The sequence below is a fragment of the Geotrypetes seraphini genome, chromosome 5 (genome assembly GCF_902459505.1).
Source record: "Geotrypetes seraphini chromosome 5, aGeoSer1.1, whole genome shotgun sequence".
In the NCBI taxonomy this organism is placed as follows: Eukaryota; Metazoa; Chordata; class Amphibia; order Gymnophiona; family Dermophiidae; genus Geotrypetes; species Geotrypetes seraphini.
In genome coordinates this window covers 138,659,326-138,677,219 of record NC_047088.1, presented here as the reverse complement: position 1 = coordinate 138,677,219, position 17,894 = coordinate 138,659,326, and the positions used below count along the sequence as shown (strand labels likewise).

General features: G+C 44.3%; 1 protein-coding gene across 3 annotated transcripts in view; it reads left to right on the top strand.

Moving 5' to 3' along the window:
- FASTKD2 (FAST kinase domains 2) overlaps positions 1-17,894 on the top strand; it is a 226,557-nt gene that overhangs the window by 5,364 nt on the left and 203,299 nt on the right. For all 3 annotated transcript variants that reach the window (XM_033946230.1, XM_033946231.1, XM_033946229.1), the window contains one exon: positions 2,552-3,399. In XM_033946230.1, the coding sequence (XP_033802121.1) occupies positions 2,644-3,399 (756 nt within the window). In that variant the 5' untranslated portion in view covers positions 2,552-2,643. The remainder of the gene's footprint in view (positions 1-2,551; positions 3,400-17,894) is intronic.

Below are 17,894 nucleotides of genomic sequence, written 5' to 3'. Positions count from 1 at the left end.
ATAGTTGTTTCTTTAATCTTATTGTTGGGAGTTGCTAAAAATAATTTAATTTTTTTCGCATTTAATTTCAATTTATAAGCAGTCATCCAAAGTTCAATCTGACTTAAAATAATTGCTAAAAAATTTATGAACTCCAGTGACAGACAAGTTAACGGGATGACTATAGTAATGTCATCTGCATAAATGTAGAACTTGAGCTTTAAACTTTGCAACAAATTTCCCAAGGAAGCAAGATAAATATTAAACAAAGTGGGGGACAGTACATCTCGACACATCCCTGAACCCACCAAAGCAGACCAAATCTGGACCTTATTCTCCAATCTGTCCATCCCTGACATAAAAAACTACTATCCAAACTATCTGTGCACTGCAGCTCCCTCTTACCTTCTCACTGCTGCTCCTGGACAAATCACCACCTGGATCACCAACTTAATCAATAACTCCCTAAACCAAGGCCACTTGCCAAAGATAATGGGAAAGATTGCCCTTACCCTGATACCAAAATCACCAAAGGTGCTTTCAAATTATAGACCTATCGCCGGCATACCCATTTTCACAAAAATCATTGAGCCCCTTGTAAGTAAACAACTCACAATTTACATGGAGCAACACTCATGCCTCCACCCATCCTAATTCGGATTCTATCAACAACATAGCATAGAGCTTCTCCTCCTCACCTTAATCACAAAAACCAAACAACTGCTCAGCACAGGATGCCAAGCAATACTCCTACAATTCAATATTTCAGCAGCCTTCGACTCAGTTGACCACCATGTACTACTAATAAAACTATCAGAAATAGGAATAATAGGCACAGCGCTAAAATGGTTCTCAGATTTCCTAAAAAACAGAAAATATATCGTCAATAAGAGCGGAAAGACCTCCAACCCCTCGAAAACCTTCTCTGGTATGCCATAAGTCTCCCCACTCTCCCCCATCCTATTCAATCTCTTCATGAGCTCTCTGGGTAACATCAAATTCGAAGATGAAAGCATAATGTCGTATGCAGATGACATTTTTCTCCTTATTCCCATAACCAAAAATCAATCAGACTTACCCAACAAAATCTCACACAATATAGAAAAAAATCCAAAATTGGGCAACAACCAACAAACTGAAGCTAAACACAACTAAAACGAAAGTTCTGTACTTCCACACGGCCCAGCAAACGGCATCTACAAGCATCACCCTTCGATCAGGCGAAACCCTCTACATAGGTTGCATACTGAACTCCACTTTAACCATGGAACACAAATATCTAGTCTTCGAAAGAAATCCCTCTATACCCTGAGATATTAAGACTAATCAGACCTTACTTTCACCAATACCACTTTGCCTTAATCGTACAACTGATTATCCTACCACAACTGGACTACTATAACTCCATCTACATGGGAATCAATATTGCTCTAATTCACAAACTGCAACTCATCCAAAACACTGCCGTAAAACTTATCTTCAACCTGAGAAAATACGACTCAGTCACAACCTTCATCAAACAAATGCACTGGCTACCCATCCCATCACGAATAACATTCAAAATATCTTGCATCATCCACCTCATACTTTATGGAAATTCTACGGTCCCACTCATCCAACTCTTCCTGCAGAACCCTCAACCGGATGCTACTAAATCTCCTATCCACTAAAGATCTTAACTATAAATGAGTTTTCCACTCCATGCTTATCTTCCTAGGAGTCAAAACTTGGAATGGCCTTACAGAAAAGACCAGAACTGAACCTTGCCACATCATCTTCCGAAGAAAACTGAAAACCCATCTGTTCGATACTTAATCTCCTTTACCCTCTTTTCTTTCCCTTCCTCCTCTCTCTCCTTTTTTTTCTCTCCCCTTCCTCTCCCTCCTACCTATCCACCTCCTCTCTCTCCCTCCTCTTTCTCTACCCTCTTACCTCTCTTTACCTTTGCCTTGAGTCTCTATAGGTATTAGCGAAGCACAAATAGAAGATTAGATTAGTTATCACAGTGGCAGCTGCTAGTGCAGCTTTGTAAAAGGGGGGATTAATGGAGACCTCAGGGGCAGAATAAGGAATAGTTTATCATGAAAGATAGTCTGGGATGCCCTCTCGTATGCAGTTATCTCCCTCATTCTGTAACAAATTACCTAACGTTAGGCGTATTAAGTTTTTCACATAATTGTAACAGTCATGCACAAGTGCTAGCTGTGCACTTATTGGTCAAATCTCTAATAAGAGACACACTTTTTGCTAAGAATCTTTTTGGATATAGATTATTGTGAAATATTTTTTTCCAAAATATGTGTTTCATGAGTATTTAACTAAACAATATTTGAAGCCTATGAAGAGTTAGGTAAATCATGGGTAGAGTGACTTGTATGAAATTAGTCACTACTTAGGCTTCTGAAGATTATATCCTGCATGACGAGTGTAGATGTGCTGTTTATAAAGGTGTAGCTGTGCTGTTCATAACTACTATTGGAAAGGCATAAGCTAAATACAAATCAATTTTTTAAAATACTGTTTTCAGCTTGTTTGTTCTTAAACTTTTTTTTTTCTCTCCATCTTTTTGCAGGTAATGGTCTTCATCCTGGATGGCTTTTCTCCTAGCTTCTCTTTTATAAGTTCTTGTTTACATTTTTTTTCACCAATACTAGAATACATAGTATGGCTGCCCGTTATATAAAGTACATGAGGTGTATGCCTTTATTCAAGCCTCTTTTAGACTGTAACATTCATAAAAATATGAGGACTTGTACTTCCTGTAATAGCAGAGAAAAGAATGCTCAGAATGTAAACACCTACAAATCCCTGTTAACTACTCATACTGGCATTATTGACTCTTCTGTAAGATTTTTATGTCAAGAGACCACGCTAAGCAGTTTGGGAAATACCACTATGGAAGAGCAGAATTCAAAAACCAAAGTCCCTGCAGCATTCAATGCTAGTTCTAAATATTCTAAAATTAACAACTTTTCCCATCCCACTGGTGTAAAGCTAGAAGTAAAACAAGACTCTGAGTACCTGGACCCTTTAGAGGAGGATGATAGTTTTGAAGAGAAAGGGGATGTCCCTGAGAAGCAGAAAAGACTGATCCAACAACCATTCAATGAAATTCTTCGAATGTGTAAATCTCCTTGTGATATATTAGACCTAACTATGAAATACTCTTTGACCTATAAACAGAACAGCAATTGTCTTGCTACTATTTGGTATGTCTTCAAGAAGATGTCAGAGGAGCAGAAATGGTTAGAGAGACGTATGATGTTTGAGCATCCTGCCTTCCCAGAGCTGTGTTATCAAGTCATGCAAGCTGCTAGACAGATGACCTGTGAGGACCTGGTCTACAGTCTACATGCGCTAGTGAAGCTTCGTGTATCACAGCGCACACGATTATTACAAACCCTGGTGAGGGTTTGCCAGGTGAGGAATTCTTATTTAGCAATTTCTTTGTATTTAAGGAAAATTCACAAAAGCTGGAAAATTTAATTTGTAAACAACCTTGTTATGGTTCAGGAAATGTGGTATAATAATTATAATAAACCATAAAATTGAAGAACTATCAACTTTTAGCCTACTCTCCAATTTTGGGATTTTTTAAAGAGAGGTTCTTTTCTTTAAAAAAAACACATTTTCCCTACAGTTTTCTTTTCACAATATAACATATTTCATCAGACCAGTGGTCTATCCTTCCAATATTTAATTAAATTGTTTCAAATTTTGAACTAAGCTATGAACAGAAAGATGTTACAGGTGCATACTACTAGAACAGGGGTAGGCAATTCCAGTCCTCGAGAGCCATAGGCAGGTCAGGTTTTCAAGATATCCACAATAAATATGCATGAGATAGATTTGCATCTCACGGAGGCAGTTCATGCAAATTTATCTCATTGTGGATATCCTGAAAACCTAACCTGCCAGTGGCTCTCGAGGACCGGAATTGCCTACTCCTGTACTAGAATAAAAAATAGTTTAATCTTTAGCTTCTATGAAAATGTTCTTCACTTTCTCAGTGGCTTCCATCATTACCCATTTGTCTTACACATCTCCATTTGTTCCATTCTGTTACAAAAATTTACTTTCAGAAAGTTTGTCATATTTGTAGTTATTTCATTTAATTATGCTACTGAATTGAAGGGATTGAAGGGTATAGATAGGTATAGACCACTACTCAGGCGATGGGCCTGATGGGCCGCCGCGGGAGTGGACCGCTGGGCAGGATGGACCTATGGTCTGCCTCAGCGGAGGCAACTTCTTATGTTCTTATGTTCTTATTTTATTTAATTTTCTATATTCTCCTAGGGGAGCTAGGAGAATATAGAAAATAGCCTTCCCCCCGACATTAGAGCTGACGTTGGAAGGAAGGCTACATGTCAGCCACATGCAGCGTGCAGGGCCTGCTGCCCTGTGAAGAACTGCAGCTCTGATGTCGGGAGAGGTACAGTCTTGCGGGAGGGGGACAGAAAAGGAGGGAGGGAGGGAGTAGGCATGCATGGCACGTGTTCCAACTAGGAGGAAGCGCGTTGGGACATGGGAGGCAAAATATGGGACACAGAAGGGGGGAGGGAGTGTTTTTGAACACAGAAGGCATGAACTTGGGAGAGAGGAAGGGAGGGAAAGAGATGCTGAGGTGAGGGAGGGAATAGAAAGGGAGATTTGGGCTTGAGTGTGTCAGTGAGAGGAAAAGAGAGATGATGTACTCAGGGAATGTAAGAAAGAGGAGAATTTTGGGTCATAGGGAGGTACAGATGATAGGGAAAAGAAAGGTGAGAGGGAGAAATGTGATGGTGGAAAGGGGACAGTGGGACTGATTGAAAGGAATGCAAGAGGGAGGAATATTGGATAGTGGTGTAGGGAATTGAGGGAGAGATGTGGCATGGTGCTGGAGAGGGGTAATAGAAGGAAAAATGTTGGGCATGGGGTTGGTGGGCAGGGTGAAAGATGCTGCACATGGTCCTGGGGATGAGAAAAGGATAAATGCTGGACCATGGTAGGAGGAACCAATGGATAGCAACAGAAGAATTTACAGAAGATGGGAAGTGGAAAAAAGAAACTGGGACCAACTTGATGGAAAAATAAGTCTCCAGAACAAAGGTAAAACATGGAATTTATTGATTAAAATATGTTAGCTTTGGGAAATGTATATCAGATGTCTTTGTATTGTGTTCAAAAGAAAAGGAAATGCATTTTTGGTTTTATTTCTCCAGTGCTAAAGTACTTGCTGACCCTTGCTGTGGCTGATGGGGATCCCCAAGCACTGCCAGCAGAGGGCTTCCTCTAGAAACGGCCAGAACTCCCCTCCACCAAGTGCAGCAGTCGCTGGCAGCATCCATGAGCCACTGAGGTGCCAGTATCTGTGACTCTGGGATGCTACTGCTGCCTGCCAAGCTTGGCAAAAGGAACCCCCAGCCAATTGCAGAGGAAGTCCTCAGCTGACAGCTTGAGGGTTCTCATCAGCTGAGTATTTATATTTTATATTTACATTAGAGGCTGTGGTAGAAACCCATTTACAAAGTATGAATTCTTTCCAATTAATATTTCCAAATTAATAAAGTGTCTTTGCTTATTTGTAAATAGGTCTCTACCAGAGCCTTTAATTCAGTAGCATAATTAAATGAAATAACTACATCTGAAGTTTATAGGGACGGGCGGGGACGGGTTTGACTCTTAGCGGGGATGGACGAGGATGGGTTTGATTCTACCGGAGATGGGCAGGGACGGGTTTGATTTCTGTCCCTGTGCAACTCTCTAGCTCAGAACGGTTTACATACATTTATTCAGGTACCCAAGCATAACTGAATTTTATGCTGAAAAATGTTATTCTGCTATATTAAGCTTATTTTTTAGCTACATCTTTGCTCCCTATGTTACATCAGAAGGCTAGCTATTTGTTTGCTTAGGCATAAAGCTTAGCATGCAGTAAAAGATGTTAGTGTGCACTAAGGCCCCAATACTATATTTGTCACCTAAAAAAATTTTTGCCAACTTGTGCAAAGCTAAGCACGATTTTATAAAAGTTAGGTGTACCATATAGATTCACGCTTAGCACTCCCTAAGTGGCCTTATACCCAAGTGACCTAGATGTCCTAGCTTTTAGTACTCAATCACTTTTATATGGAGAGATATATTAATTACTACACTGTGATACTCTGTATCTGTATCTGATCTGTACGATGATGGTCCCCAATGAACCCCAGTTTGGTGTTATCACCAGTCACGGGTTTTGGGTCTGAGGTTTTCACAATATTTAATTAAATACAATATTATTGCAAGTTGAGCTGTGATTATAGAAGGTACTAGCTTTTAGTACATCATATTTATGCCAAGGTTTTCTAGGCCTAAATGCCTGTACCTAAGTTAGGCACACAGTGGTGCAAAATCACAAATAGGTGCCTAACTTAATATTCACCCATAATCTGCCCTAACCATGTCCACTTTTAGGTATGCACTTTGGACTAAGCTCCTACTTTTTATAGAATTGTGTTTTTCAAAGTTAGGCACCTAACTTTCAATTAAGTCCAATTAACAGCAATTATGAAGTGTTAAGTCTGGGAAATACCACTGTGGAAGAGCAGAATTCAAAAACCAAAGTCCCTGCAGTGTCAATTATCAGTGCCTAAACTTTAGCATACTTTATAGAATTTGTAGGTAAGTGCCACATGGCCCAGGGGTATAATATAGGATGTGCAGCATTTAACATCCCCCCTTTTTTTCAAAGTTATGTAACGACTGCTGCGCAGGCAAAAGCCCCCAAACCCTTTAAATCCTTATGGGCTTCAGGGCAGTTACTAATCTGTAAATGCTTGTGTGGCTGCCCACTTGGCATGCTGTATCATGCTGTAAATCGGTCCTACAGTAACTTTACTAATTGTGCTGTATCTGGCATTAAGGCAAAGAGGGACCTGAAATAGAAAACCAGGACATCTTTTATTGCATAGTCCACTGTTTTAACTACTGAACAACAGAATCTTCCCACACATGCCACCTGTTGTATAAAAAAATGTGTGTATAGTAGAATGTGTCACTTTTTTCAAGAAAGGAAAGTCTGGAGGCAGTGAATGAAGATCTGTGATGATGATCCTTTTCTTCCTCTGCGACACAAGAGCGTTCTCCAAGCTGGGCATTTATTCATCCTCATTGAGGGCATGTATTCATTCTCAAAGAGCAGGTAAATGCTGGGTGGTTGGATGTGTGCCTCTCGAGAAAAATGAAAATTTAAAACTACTACTTGTGTAAATGCAATAAAAACATGCACAGAATAGTTTGTTTTTCTACTAAAATTTAAATAGTCCTTTCTAGTGCAATAGGTGTGACATTCTAGATGATGGTTTTTCCTTCTCTACGCGAGCTAGAAGAATTTTTCTGATCTTTTCTGTTTATTTCTTTATTTTTTTTCGGTCTTTTTCATTTTGGTTTTCTTTTTTCACTGCTATTTGATTTAGGTGCTAAGAGCTCTCCTAGTCTTAGAGTCCAGCTCTGCCTGCATGGAGGAGAAACAGCTAACAGGCCAATCCTTCTGTGGTTCCAGTTAGCCAGAAACATTTCAGAGCTTGGAGTTTGTTCCCCTTGTAGCATTGTTCGACTACTGTGTTTTAGGGACTTGAGCACAGGCTGTCAGGCATCCTTAGGGGGTTCAGAAGGGTCTCGCAGGTTGCCGGCTGCATTTTGCCTCCCCCCCCTTTTCATGTCCACGGGTCCATGGGGTTTCAAGGTTCAGTAAGACGCCAGTCCAACTGGCCACCCAAAGATTCAACATTGTAGGAATGATCTGTTTGAGGTAGTGATTTCTTCTCCCAGATCCTGCTACCATTAGAGCTGAGGCAGGCTGCAGCTTGTTCCCAGCACAGGTAACAGTGAGTAAGGCTGTTACAGCCTATGAGAAGATTTTTTTGGGGGGGGTCTGTAAATCCTGTTTGTGGGTTTCTGCCTCTTCCCTTAGGTTTCCCCACCTCTAAATCCTAAAATTGCTGGGGTTTTTTCTTTTTGTTATAAGCACATAAGCATTGCCTCTGCCGAGTCAGACCATAGGTCCATCATGTCCAGCAGTCCGCTCCCGCGGCGGCCCCCCAGGTCAATGACCTGTAGTGATCTATTACTCTACTACTCTATTACTTTACAGCCTTTTGTACTGTATAGTAACCCTCTAATTGTACCCCTGGATCCCCTTTTCCTTCAGGAACTCGTCCAATCCCCTTTTGAATTCCAAAGTCATACTCTGCTCTACCACCTCCTCTGGAAGCGCATTCCAAGTGTCCACCACCCTCTGTGTGAAGAAGAACTTCCTAGCATTTGTTCTGAACCTATCTCCCTTCAGTTTTTTTGAGTGCCCTCTAGTTTTTGTTGCCCCCGCCAGTCTGAAGAATCTGGCCCTCTCTACCTTCACTATACCCTTCATGATCTTATAAGTTTCTATCATATCCCCTCTAAGTCTCCGCTTTTCCAGGGAAAAGAGCCCCAGCTTCTCCAGCTTCTCAGCATATGAGAGGTTTTCCATGCCCTTTATCATTTTTGTCTCTCTCCTCTGGACCCTCTCGAGAATCGCCATATCCTTCTTAAGATACGGCGACCAGTACTGAACGCATTATTCCAGATGCGGTCGCACCATCGCCCTATGCAGCGGGAGGATAACTTCCTTGGTTCTGGTAGTAATACCTTTTTTGATAATTCCCAACATTCTGTTCGCCTTTTTTGAGGCCGCTGCGCACTGTGCCGCCGGTTTCATTGTTCTATCCACCAAAACCCCCAAGTTCTTTTCTAGGTTGCCTTCCTCCAGTACCATCCCCCCTATCGTGTAGTTGTACATCGGGTTCCCTTTCCCTTTGTGCATAACTTTACATTTCTCTACATTGAAGCTCATCTGCCATTTATTTACCCACTCACTCAGTTTGTTCAGGTCCCTTTGAAGTTCTTTACATTCCTCTACAGATCTAACCTTACCAGAGTTTTGTGTCATCCGCAAATTTTATAACTTCACACTTTGTCCCTCTTTCCAGGTCATTAATAAATATATTGAATAGCAGTGGTCCCAGCACTGACCCTTGTGGGACCCCACTCGTGACCCCTTTCCAGTCAGAATAGTGTCCCTTTACTCCTACCCTCTGTTTCCTGTTCGTCAGCCAGTTTCTGATCCATCTGTGTATGTCCCCTTCCATCCTGTGGTTCCACAGTTTCCTTAGTAGGCGCTCGTGAGGCACTTGTCAAAGGCTTTCTGGAAGTGCAGGTATACTATGTCTATGGGGTCACCTTTGTCCAAATGTTTGCTTATCCCCTCGTAGAAGTGCATCAGGTTCGTTTGGCAAGATCTTCCAGTACAGAAACCATGCTGGCTTGTTCTCATCAGCTTATTTCTTTCTATATGCTCATTGATACTGTTCTTGATTAGTGATTCGGCCATCTTCCCCGGAACTGAGGTTAAGCTGACCGGTCTATAATTCCCCGGGTCGCCTCTGGATCCCTTATTGAAGATAGGTGTAAACATTTGCTGTCCTCCAGTATTACCCCCGTTTTCAAGGATAGGTTGCAAAATCTGCTGCAGTAACTCAGCTATTTTGTCTTTAAGTTCTTTTAGTATTCTTGGGTGGATTCCGTCCGGGCCCGGAGATTTGTCAGTTTTTAGCTTATCTATCCGTTTGAGTACGTCTTCGAAGCTTACCTCCATGCACGATAATTTATCCTCTTGGTCCCCCTTACATTACATTACATTAGGGACTTCTATTCCGCCTATACCTTGCAATTCAAGGCGGATTACAAAAGAGCTAACTGGACATTTCCAGTGAAGTTACAACAGTATTGGTTGTTTTTTTTTTTTTTTTGGTTACATGGGAGGAGAGGTAGCTGGATTAATTCTGGAAGAACTTGCAAATTGGATATTAAATTGACTGTACGTTACTGTGTGATATAACAAATAGATTACAGTTAAAGTACAAATAAAATTACATTACATTTCAGGGATCTGAATTTTTCCGGTTCCAGTACATTGGATGTGTCCTCCTTCATGAAGACCGACAAGAAGAACATGTTTAATCTTCTTTTTCCTCCTTTACTACTCCTTTCCTGTCACCCTCGTCCAGGGGTCCCACCTCCTCCCTTGCCGGCTGTTTCCCTTTCACATATCGAAAGAAAGGTTTAAAGTTCCGTGCCTCCTTTGCAAGTCTCTCTTTATACTCTCTTTGCTGTTCTGACCGCACGGTGACATTCTTTTTGGTGCTTCCTGTGCTCTTTCCAATTTTCCTCAGTTTTGTCCTTTTTCCACATCCTAAAGGATTTTTTCTTATCTCCTACCACCTTCTTAACTTCTTTGGTTAACCATGCTGGGTCTTTTGCTTGATTCTTTCTGCACCCTTTTCTAAATCTAGGTATATACCGGTTTTGCGCCTTGTTCACTGTGTCCTTGAATAAGGTCCAGGCTTGGTCCACCGCCTGTGCCTTTCTGGAGCTGTTCTTGAGTTTTCTCTTTACCATTTGTCTCATGGCATCATAGTTTTCTTTCCTGAAGTTGAATGTTGTTACAATGGTTCTCCTCCCCTTTGGCATACTTAGTTCCACTTTGAATTGGATCGTGTGGTGGTCACTGTTCCCTAAAGGTCCTACTACTTCCACTTCTTGGGCAGTTGAGGATTAAATCCAGAATAGCTGTCCCTCTCGTTGGTTCCTTGACAAGCTGTTCCAAGTAGCAGTCCCATACAGCCTCAAGGAACTCCGATTCCTGTGAACATTTTGAAGCTCCATGGCTCCAGTCAATCCCCGAGTAGTTGAAATTTCCCATAATTATGGTGTTTGCGTTTTTACATTCTTGCCGCAACTTGGCTCTCAGTTCTTCATCCATTGCTTCTGTTTGCCCGGGTGGGCGGTAGTACAGGCCCATCTTTATCTCGGTTCCCTTTCTTCCTGGTATTTTAACCCATATTGATTCCAATTGGCCATTTGTTGTTGCTGTGTCCACTCCGGTCAATTGAATGGTATCTCTTACGTAAAGTGCTATTCCTCCTCCTTTCTATTGTGTCCTGTCTCTTCGGTAGAGCTTGTATCCTGGTAGTGCTGTGTCCCATTTGTTGTCCTCATTCCACCATGTTTCCGTGATTGCTATTATGTCTAGATTCTCATCTTTGGCCCTGGTTTCTAGTTCCCCCAATTTGTTCCTCAGGCTTCTTGCATTAGCGTACATACAGTTTAAGTCTCGATAGTTTTGTTTTCTTGTTATTTTCCCTTGCGATTCATCATTTGTTCCATCCCCTTATCATTCTGCAGACTTTTGCTTATTGTCTCTCTTGTCTTCCCCCCTGTGGTGTGTGGTATGTTTCCTCTTTACGTTCATTCCCTTCTTCTTGGTCCTTATTGTCTTCCCCATGTAGTAGATTCCTCCTGTCCCTTTCCTGATTTGTCTGGCTCCATCGGTATTTCGTTGCTTGCTTGACGTTCTTGGTGTCTTCCCAGCACTTTTCCCACCCAGAATCTTTTCGGGATACTGTCTTCCGAATCATCAACACCTGGTCGACTGTCGGCTTTCCCCTTCCTCTCAGTTTAAAGCTTGCTCTATTCCTCTCTTGACGTTGTTTGCTAGTAGTCTAGTTCCCGCCATGCTCAGGTGCAGTCCATCTTTCCTGTAGAGCTTGTTCTTGCCCCAGAACGTTGTCCAGTTCCTCACAAAGTGAAATCCCTCTTCTTCACACCATCTCCTCAGCCACGCATTGATTGATTGTAGTTCCGTCTGCCTCTTCACATCAGCCCTCGGTACTGGTAGGATCTCCGAGAACGCTATCCTCCGAGTCCTCATCTTCAGCTTCCTTCCCAAGATCTTGAACTGTTCGGTAAGTGCCTTCCTGCTGTAGTCTCTCCTGGCGACATCATTTGTTCCGACGTGGACTATCACTGCCGTCTCTTCCGTCTCTGCTCCTTCCAGGATCCTTTCAATTCTGTCAATGATGTCCTTGGTTCTTGCTTCTGGGAGACAGGTCACCAGCCGATCCTCTCTCCCTCCTGCTATGTGACTGTCCACCTGTCTCAAGATCGAGTCTCCCACCAGGATTGCAGATTTCCCTTCTTTCAGTCTCCGCTGTGGTCCAGATCAGTGTCCTTGGTTGTTCTCATTTCTTCTCCCTCTAGGTGCTGGTAGGATCCTGCCTCTTCCTCCTGCGAGTACTCTCCATGGGATCCTTCTTCCTTGGTGTCGGATAGTTCGTGTCCTCCGCTCCGTGCATCCTCTTTGTACATGTGCTGCTCAGGTTCTTGTTCTTCTACTCTCCTGTAGGCATCCTCAATGAACTTCTCAAGTTCCCTGACCTGTTCCTCGATGTGCCTCTCTCTCGTGGGGTAATTGGCAGTCAGGAATGGGTCTTCTGAGATGTAGAGTCCCTCCAGTTCCTGGATCCTGTGCTTCAGATGACGGAGTTCACTCTTCAAGCCCTTCAGTTCCTGACATCGTCCGCACACATACGACTGTCTCCCCGAGGGGAGGTAATCGTACATGTGGCAGTCCGTGCAGTACACTGGGAAGCTCAAACCCTGGGCTCCTGCAGCTTCCATACTTGTCCGCCTTCTAGAAGTTCCTGTACTCCTTGCTTGCACGCTCACTCCTGTTCTTGGCTCTTTCTCGTCTTCTGCTTCTTTACGCTTGTGCATGCGCGCTGTCCTGCTCTTCCTAGCCCTCTCTGCCTGTCAGAACCTTTTGCTTGAGTTTGCCTCTTCTTAACCCTCCACCGCTGCCTTTTGTTTTTGTGAGTTCCCTCTGTTTGTGTGTGTTCTCTCTTTTCTAGTGTGTGCTCTCTCTCTGTGTATGTTACCTCTTAGGCCTGCCTCCTTGGCCTGCCCTTTGACTGTCTTCTGTTCTGCGCCCTATGTGCCTACTGCTTCTCTTTTGGTCTTGTGTGGGTGCGGCCCCCCTGGACCTAAGTGTTCCCTGTCTTCAGTGCCTCCTGTCCCTTTGCTTCACTTGCCTGTATGTGTCTTTCCTCCTGCGCGCCTGCTATCCCTTACCTGTGCGTCTGCAACCCCTTACCATGCTGTCTCTCCTTGCGTTCTGGGGTGTAGTGGCCCGGCTCTTCTTAAGGTTCTTCGCAAAGGCGCTCTCACTAAGGCAAGCGCCTTTGCCGCATGCCGAACAGCTGCGCGCTATTGGCTCCCCCCCTATTAAGGGGGAATCCAGGCGCTGATGCCGGTGGTGACGCGGTGCGGGTGGGCGGAGCTAACTCTCGCCGCTACCCACTCCTCGCTACCACCGTCCCCTGCTTCCTCCTTTGCTTGCTTCCTCCTTCCTCTCACCCGCTCTCGCCCAGCTCTCCTGCTGCTTTCAGCCACTGCTTGCTCAGCCTCCCTCCACGCGGTTGCTGTGTCCTTCGCTCGCAGCTCCCTTCCTAATAAGGGGGAGTCCGGGCGCTGACGCCGGTGGTGATGCGGTGCAGGTGGGCGGAGCTAACTCTCGCCGCTCATCGCTACCACCATCCCCTGCTTCCTCCTTCACTTGCTTCCTCCTTCCTCTCACCCGCTCTCGCCCAGCTCTCCTGCTGCTTTCAGCCGCCGTTTGCTCAGCCTCCCTCCATGTAGTTGCTGTATCCTTCGCCCGCGGCTCCCTTCCTATTAAGGGGGAGTCCGGGCGCTGACGCCAGTGGTGATGCGGTGCGGGTGAGCGGAGCTAACTCTCGCCGCTACCCGCTCTTCGCTACCACTGTCCCCTGCTTCCTCCTTCACTTGCTTCCTCCTTCCTCTCACCCGCTCTCACCCAACTCTCCAGCATTTTGGAATTGTTTTTTTACACCAAATTGCTGCCGCAGCAGCCATTTTAAATTTAAAGAAAGTTCTGGCTAACAGGTGCCACAGTCTGCTTCTCCTCTACACAGTCAGAACTGGACCCTTGACTAGGGGAGCAATTACAACTGAAATCAGTCAAAAAAACAGCAAAAATTAAATTTAAAAAAAAAACCCAAACCAAAAAAGACTGTGAAAAATAAAGAAATAAATAGAGCAAGTCAGAAAAACGTCTTCTGGGTCACAAGTAGAAGGAAAAACTGTCTGTCCAGAATGACACACCTGTCTACTAGAAAAGATATTAACAAGGTAAGAGCCTGATCTCTCTTTCTTGTACAACCCCACTCTATTCCTGAACCCCTGTAAGCTATTACAACTTCTATTCTGCAGCTCCCAGCACACAGCACAGTACCATGAGTAACAGGCTGACATCCTGGCAGATTGATTGCAGTGTGGGGATCTCTAAAATCAATTTTTGGGGTTTTAGGGTTAGTCCTAGGTCCCTCCACCTCAAAAATCCTAAAATCACTATTTTTTATTTTTTTCTTTAGCTTCCCTGGGCTGTTTTTGGTACTAAATTTATTGCCACAGTGGCCATCTTTGATTTCCAGATGTGAAAATAAAAGCCTCTATCTGCCTTAAAACACCTCATTTTTGCTTAAAAACAGGTGGGTTGGACTCCTCATGTCAGGATACTTCGGATTCATGCTCTATTTGGCAATCTGAGGAACATCCGTGTTTCACGTACTACGAGTGAGGGGGGGCTTGAGTCACTGTTTTAGCCGCCCCTCCCCCATCCCGTCGGGTGGTACTGGTGTCCATTCGACCTGAGGAAAGCATCACACGTCAAAGTTTTAGCTGAGGAGCAGCACAAGTGAGTCCTCAGCAAAGCTAGTTCAGCCGGAAAATCATGAAAAGGTCAGAACAAGGGCCATCTGCGATTCAGGGGCAGGGATTCCACCCTGAATTTATAAATATGATATTTTAGGCCTGTATGATAAACAAAAGACCCCATGAATCCCTCTGGAATTGCAGCCCTGCTAGCGCTGGGAATTTCCACCTCTAAGCATGCCATTCCCCAGCAGCAGTGGCATGAACAGGTCGGGGACAGTCCGCCAGCAGACAATTCAGATTATCAAGATTTTATTTTGGTACCTCTGCTTTCCCTTTCAGGAACCTCTATACTGGGGGGAGGGGGTCACGTGATGGGCTCAAGCTAAACGGATATGCTCTCACAGCCCTCCCAATCCAGCTTCCTTATCAGCAAAACTTTACCTAGTTTAGACTTTGCACAGTGGAACGAAATTTATTCCTTGTTGTGGGGAAAGGGACGAAGAATCAAACGAGCCTGGTGTGGAGGTTGGCTGCTATGGCATGCCAGCTTGAGCCATGAAACTAGCGAAAGCAGCTGTGAGCCACATTGCATCCCCCAAGATAGCGTTGCCTGTTCTGTCTGCCCAGTCTGCAGGAGGCAAGATCATCACCTTACAGGAGGAGGCCATCAATGAGCTAAAGAAACATCTAGCGGCAGTTTTGGATGATCGGCTCACAAAACTACAGTCCAATGTGAATGATATAAAAGACTCTATGGAATGACATGCATCGCGTCTCCAACAGGTAGAAGACTCACTTTCATCCCATGAGGACCGAACGGGTGAACTGGAAGCTACTCTGCATGCCATGGAAGACCGCTGTAAGCGACTGGAGGACCGGGCCGAAGATGCAGAAACAGGAGCAGGAGGAATAATCTTCGTTTAATTGGCCTGCCCGAATCCCTGCAGGACAGGGAATTGTGGGACTTGGTTACCAAGTGGCTGCCCGCTGAATTGGGCATGCTGGAGATGATGGCACCGTTGCTGGTGAAGCGGGTTCATTGGGTGGGACCCCGGCCAGTGGAGGATCAGCGACCAAGACCAGTAATCACCCGATTTCCCAATTATGCAGACAAACATAGACTGCTGTTGTATAAATCCAAGAGAGACTTACTGCATAATGGGAGCCGGATTCTCCTGTTCCAACACCAGATGTTGGCGCCCTACTGCATGCAACGGTTTTCGCTGCAGTACCCAGTGAAAGTTCAGATCCTCCATGAGAATCGCACGCTCTATCTAACAACCCTGGAGGCGCTAAAGGACTTTATTGCTCGCCTGCCTTGAGTATGTGGCGTGCAGGAGAGCTGGGAGGCTTTCAGCTTTTGGATCTGTTTGATCTCCGTTTGGGATAGGCCTCTTCCACCTAGTGCACTTTTGTTTTTGTTCTGCACCTAATTTGAGTTGATGGCTCAATTCCTCCAGGAAGGGCATTTTATGGACTGCAATAGCCTCTGTGGGTGCACTCTTTCTCCCTTCTAGAGAGTCCACAGCTGTGAGAGATACTGTGCATTTTCTTTCATCATTTTCTGGTCTGCTGGGTATGGTTGCTGTGGGGAGAATTATCCTCATATCTATGATTTGTTATTGGCAATCTGCTTCTGATTCTATATCATATACTTTACTAGTTCCTTGGGTTTCACTGCGCAAAGGACCATCAGATTAGGGGGGGGGGCCCTTGAATGATATCCGAGACAGATATGGGTGGGAAGGGTGGAGGATGTGGGTCTGTGAGGTCTGGGCAGAGAGGTTGGCAGATTGGGAGGTTCAAGATGGGTAGGAGGGTGATTGGGGTTGTCCATAGTTGTGTGTGAATTTCAGCTGGGAGGGAGGGGCTGTTGGCAGAAGAGAAGCTAGTTGGAAGGCGGATACTGAGTGGCACAGTAGGGTTGCATCTGCTGGGGATGGATCTGTCTGGGGGTCTATGGTGGCTTTTTCTATTAAGTAGTTATGGTTAAACTGACGGTGGCCTCCTTTAATGTGGATGACATATATTCACCCATCAAATGTAAAAAAATCCTTTCTTGGCTCAAACAGAAGCATGTGAATATAGTTTACCTTCATCTGAGCATAAGAAGTTGCACAGGGACTGGGTGGGTGAGCTGGGATATTCCTCTTATAATAGAAGACAAAGAGGGGTTGCTATTTTAAACCACAAGCAATTGCCCTTGGTCCTTCATAAGGTCATCCAGGATAGAGAAGGCTGCTATGTCATAGTACTGAGTAAGCTCTGGGGTTTTGCCTTTTGCAATCTGTATGCCCCTAACATTTACAGCCATAAATTTTATTCTGGGTTCTTGGGTATTTTAGCCCAGTACTCTTCATGCCAATTAATTCTGGGCAGGAATTCCAACATTACGGCGGATCCTTCTGTGGATTGCTCGCTGACCAAACTGACACCTAGAAGCCATACCCAGAAGCCTATGCGTTATCTTGGGGTTTACCTTTATCCAGACCTTAGAGTTATGTATAAATATAACATCTTAGATAATATCGATAAAATTAAGAATATCTGTATGGCTTGGCAAGACCTACCTTTGCCCCTCATGGGGCGAGTGGCACTGATTAAAATGATATTGTTGCCTAAATTATTATATCCTCTGCAGACTGTACTTATCTGGCTTCAGAAGAGGGACGAAAGAAAAATTGGATCCATTTTTGGTACTTTTGTATGGAAGAACCGAATGGCGTGGATTAGCTATACTAAATTGATCTTTGGAAAGGGGGGCCTTGGCCTACCAGACCTTCACGCGTATAATGTCGCCACGTTGATGCGTTTCATCCATGAGGGAGTGATGGGCACTGTGTGATTTTCACTGCCTGGATGGCTGCAAGGCTGGTGTGTACTAGAGAATGACACGGTGACAAAATTCATCACCGTTCCCGTCCCCGCAGATAACCGCGGGAAACCATCTTTATGTCATTCTTTAAGGAGAGAGGGAAGAATCAGAGTATAATTGGGCACAACCACTGACCCGCAAGCTTTGCTTTGAAGAATGCTGATGTAAAAGGACTGAGGTTGAAATAGACATTAGAAAATGACATGGGATTATTTCCCACGGTTATCTGCGGGGACGGAAACGGTGATGAATTTTGTCACCGTGTCATTCTCTAGTATGCACCTTTCACTTTTCGGAATTTATTACATACCCTTTTGGGTCAGGGTGGAGACTTAGCATCTAAAGTCCAATTTTTGTATCCTTTTTGCACGGCATGGAAATGGTGGTGGGTGCAGAATAGGTCTCCCTTTGTGTCCCCCTTTTTGCATTTATGGGGTAATCCGAACTTTCTTCCTGGAAGATCACCCAA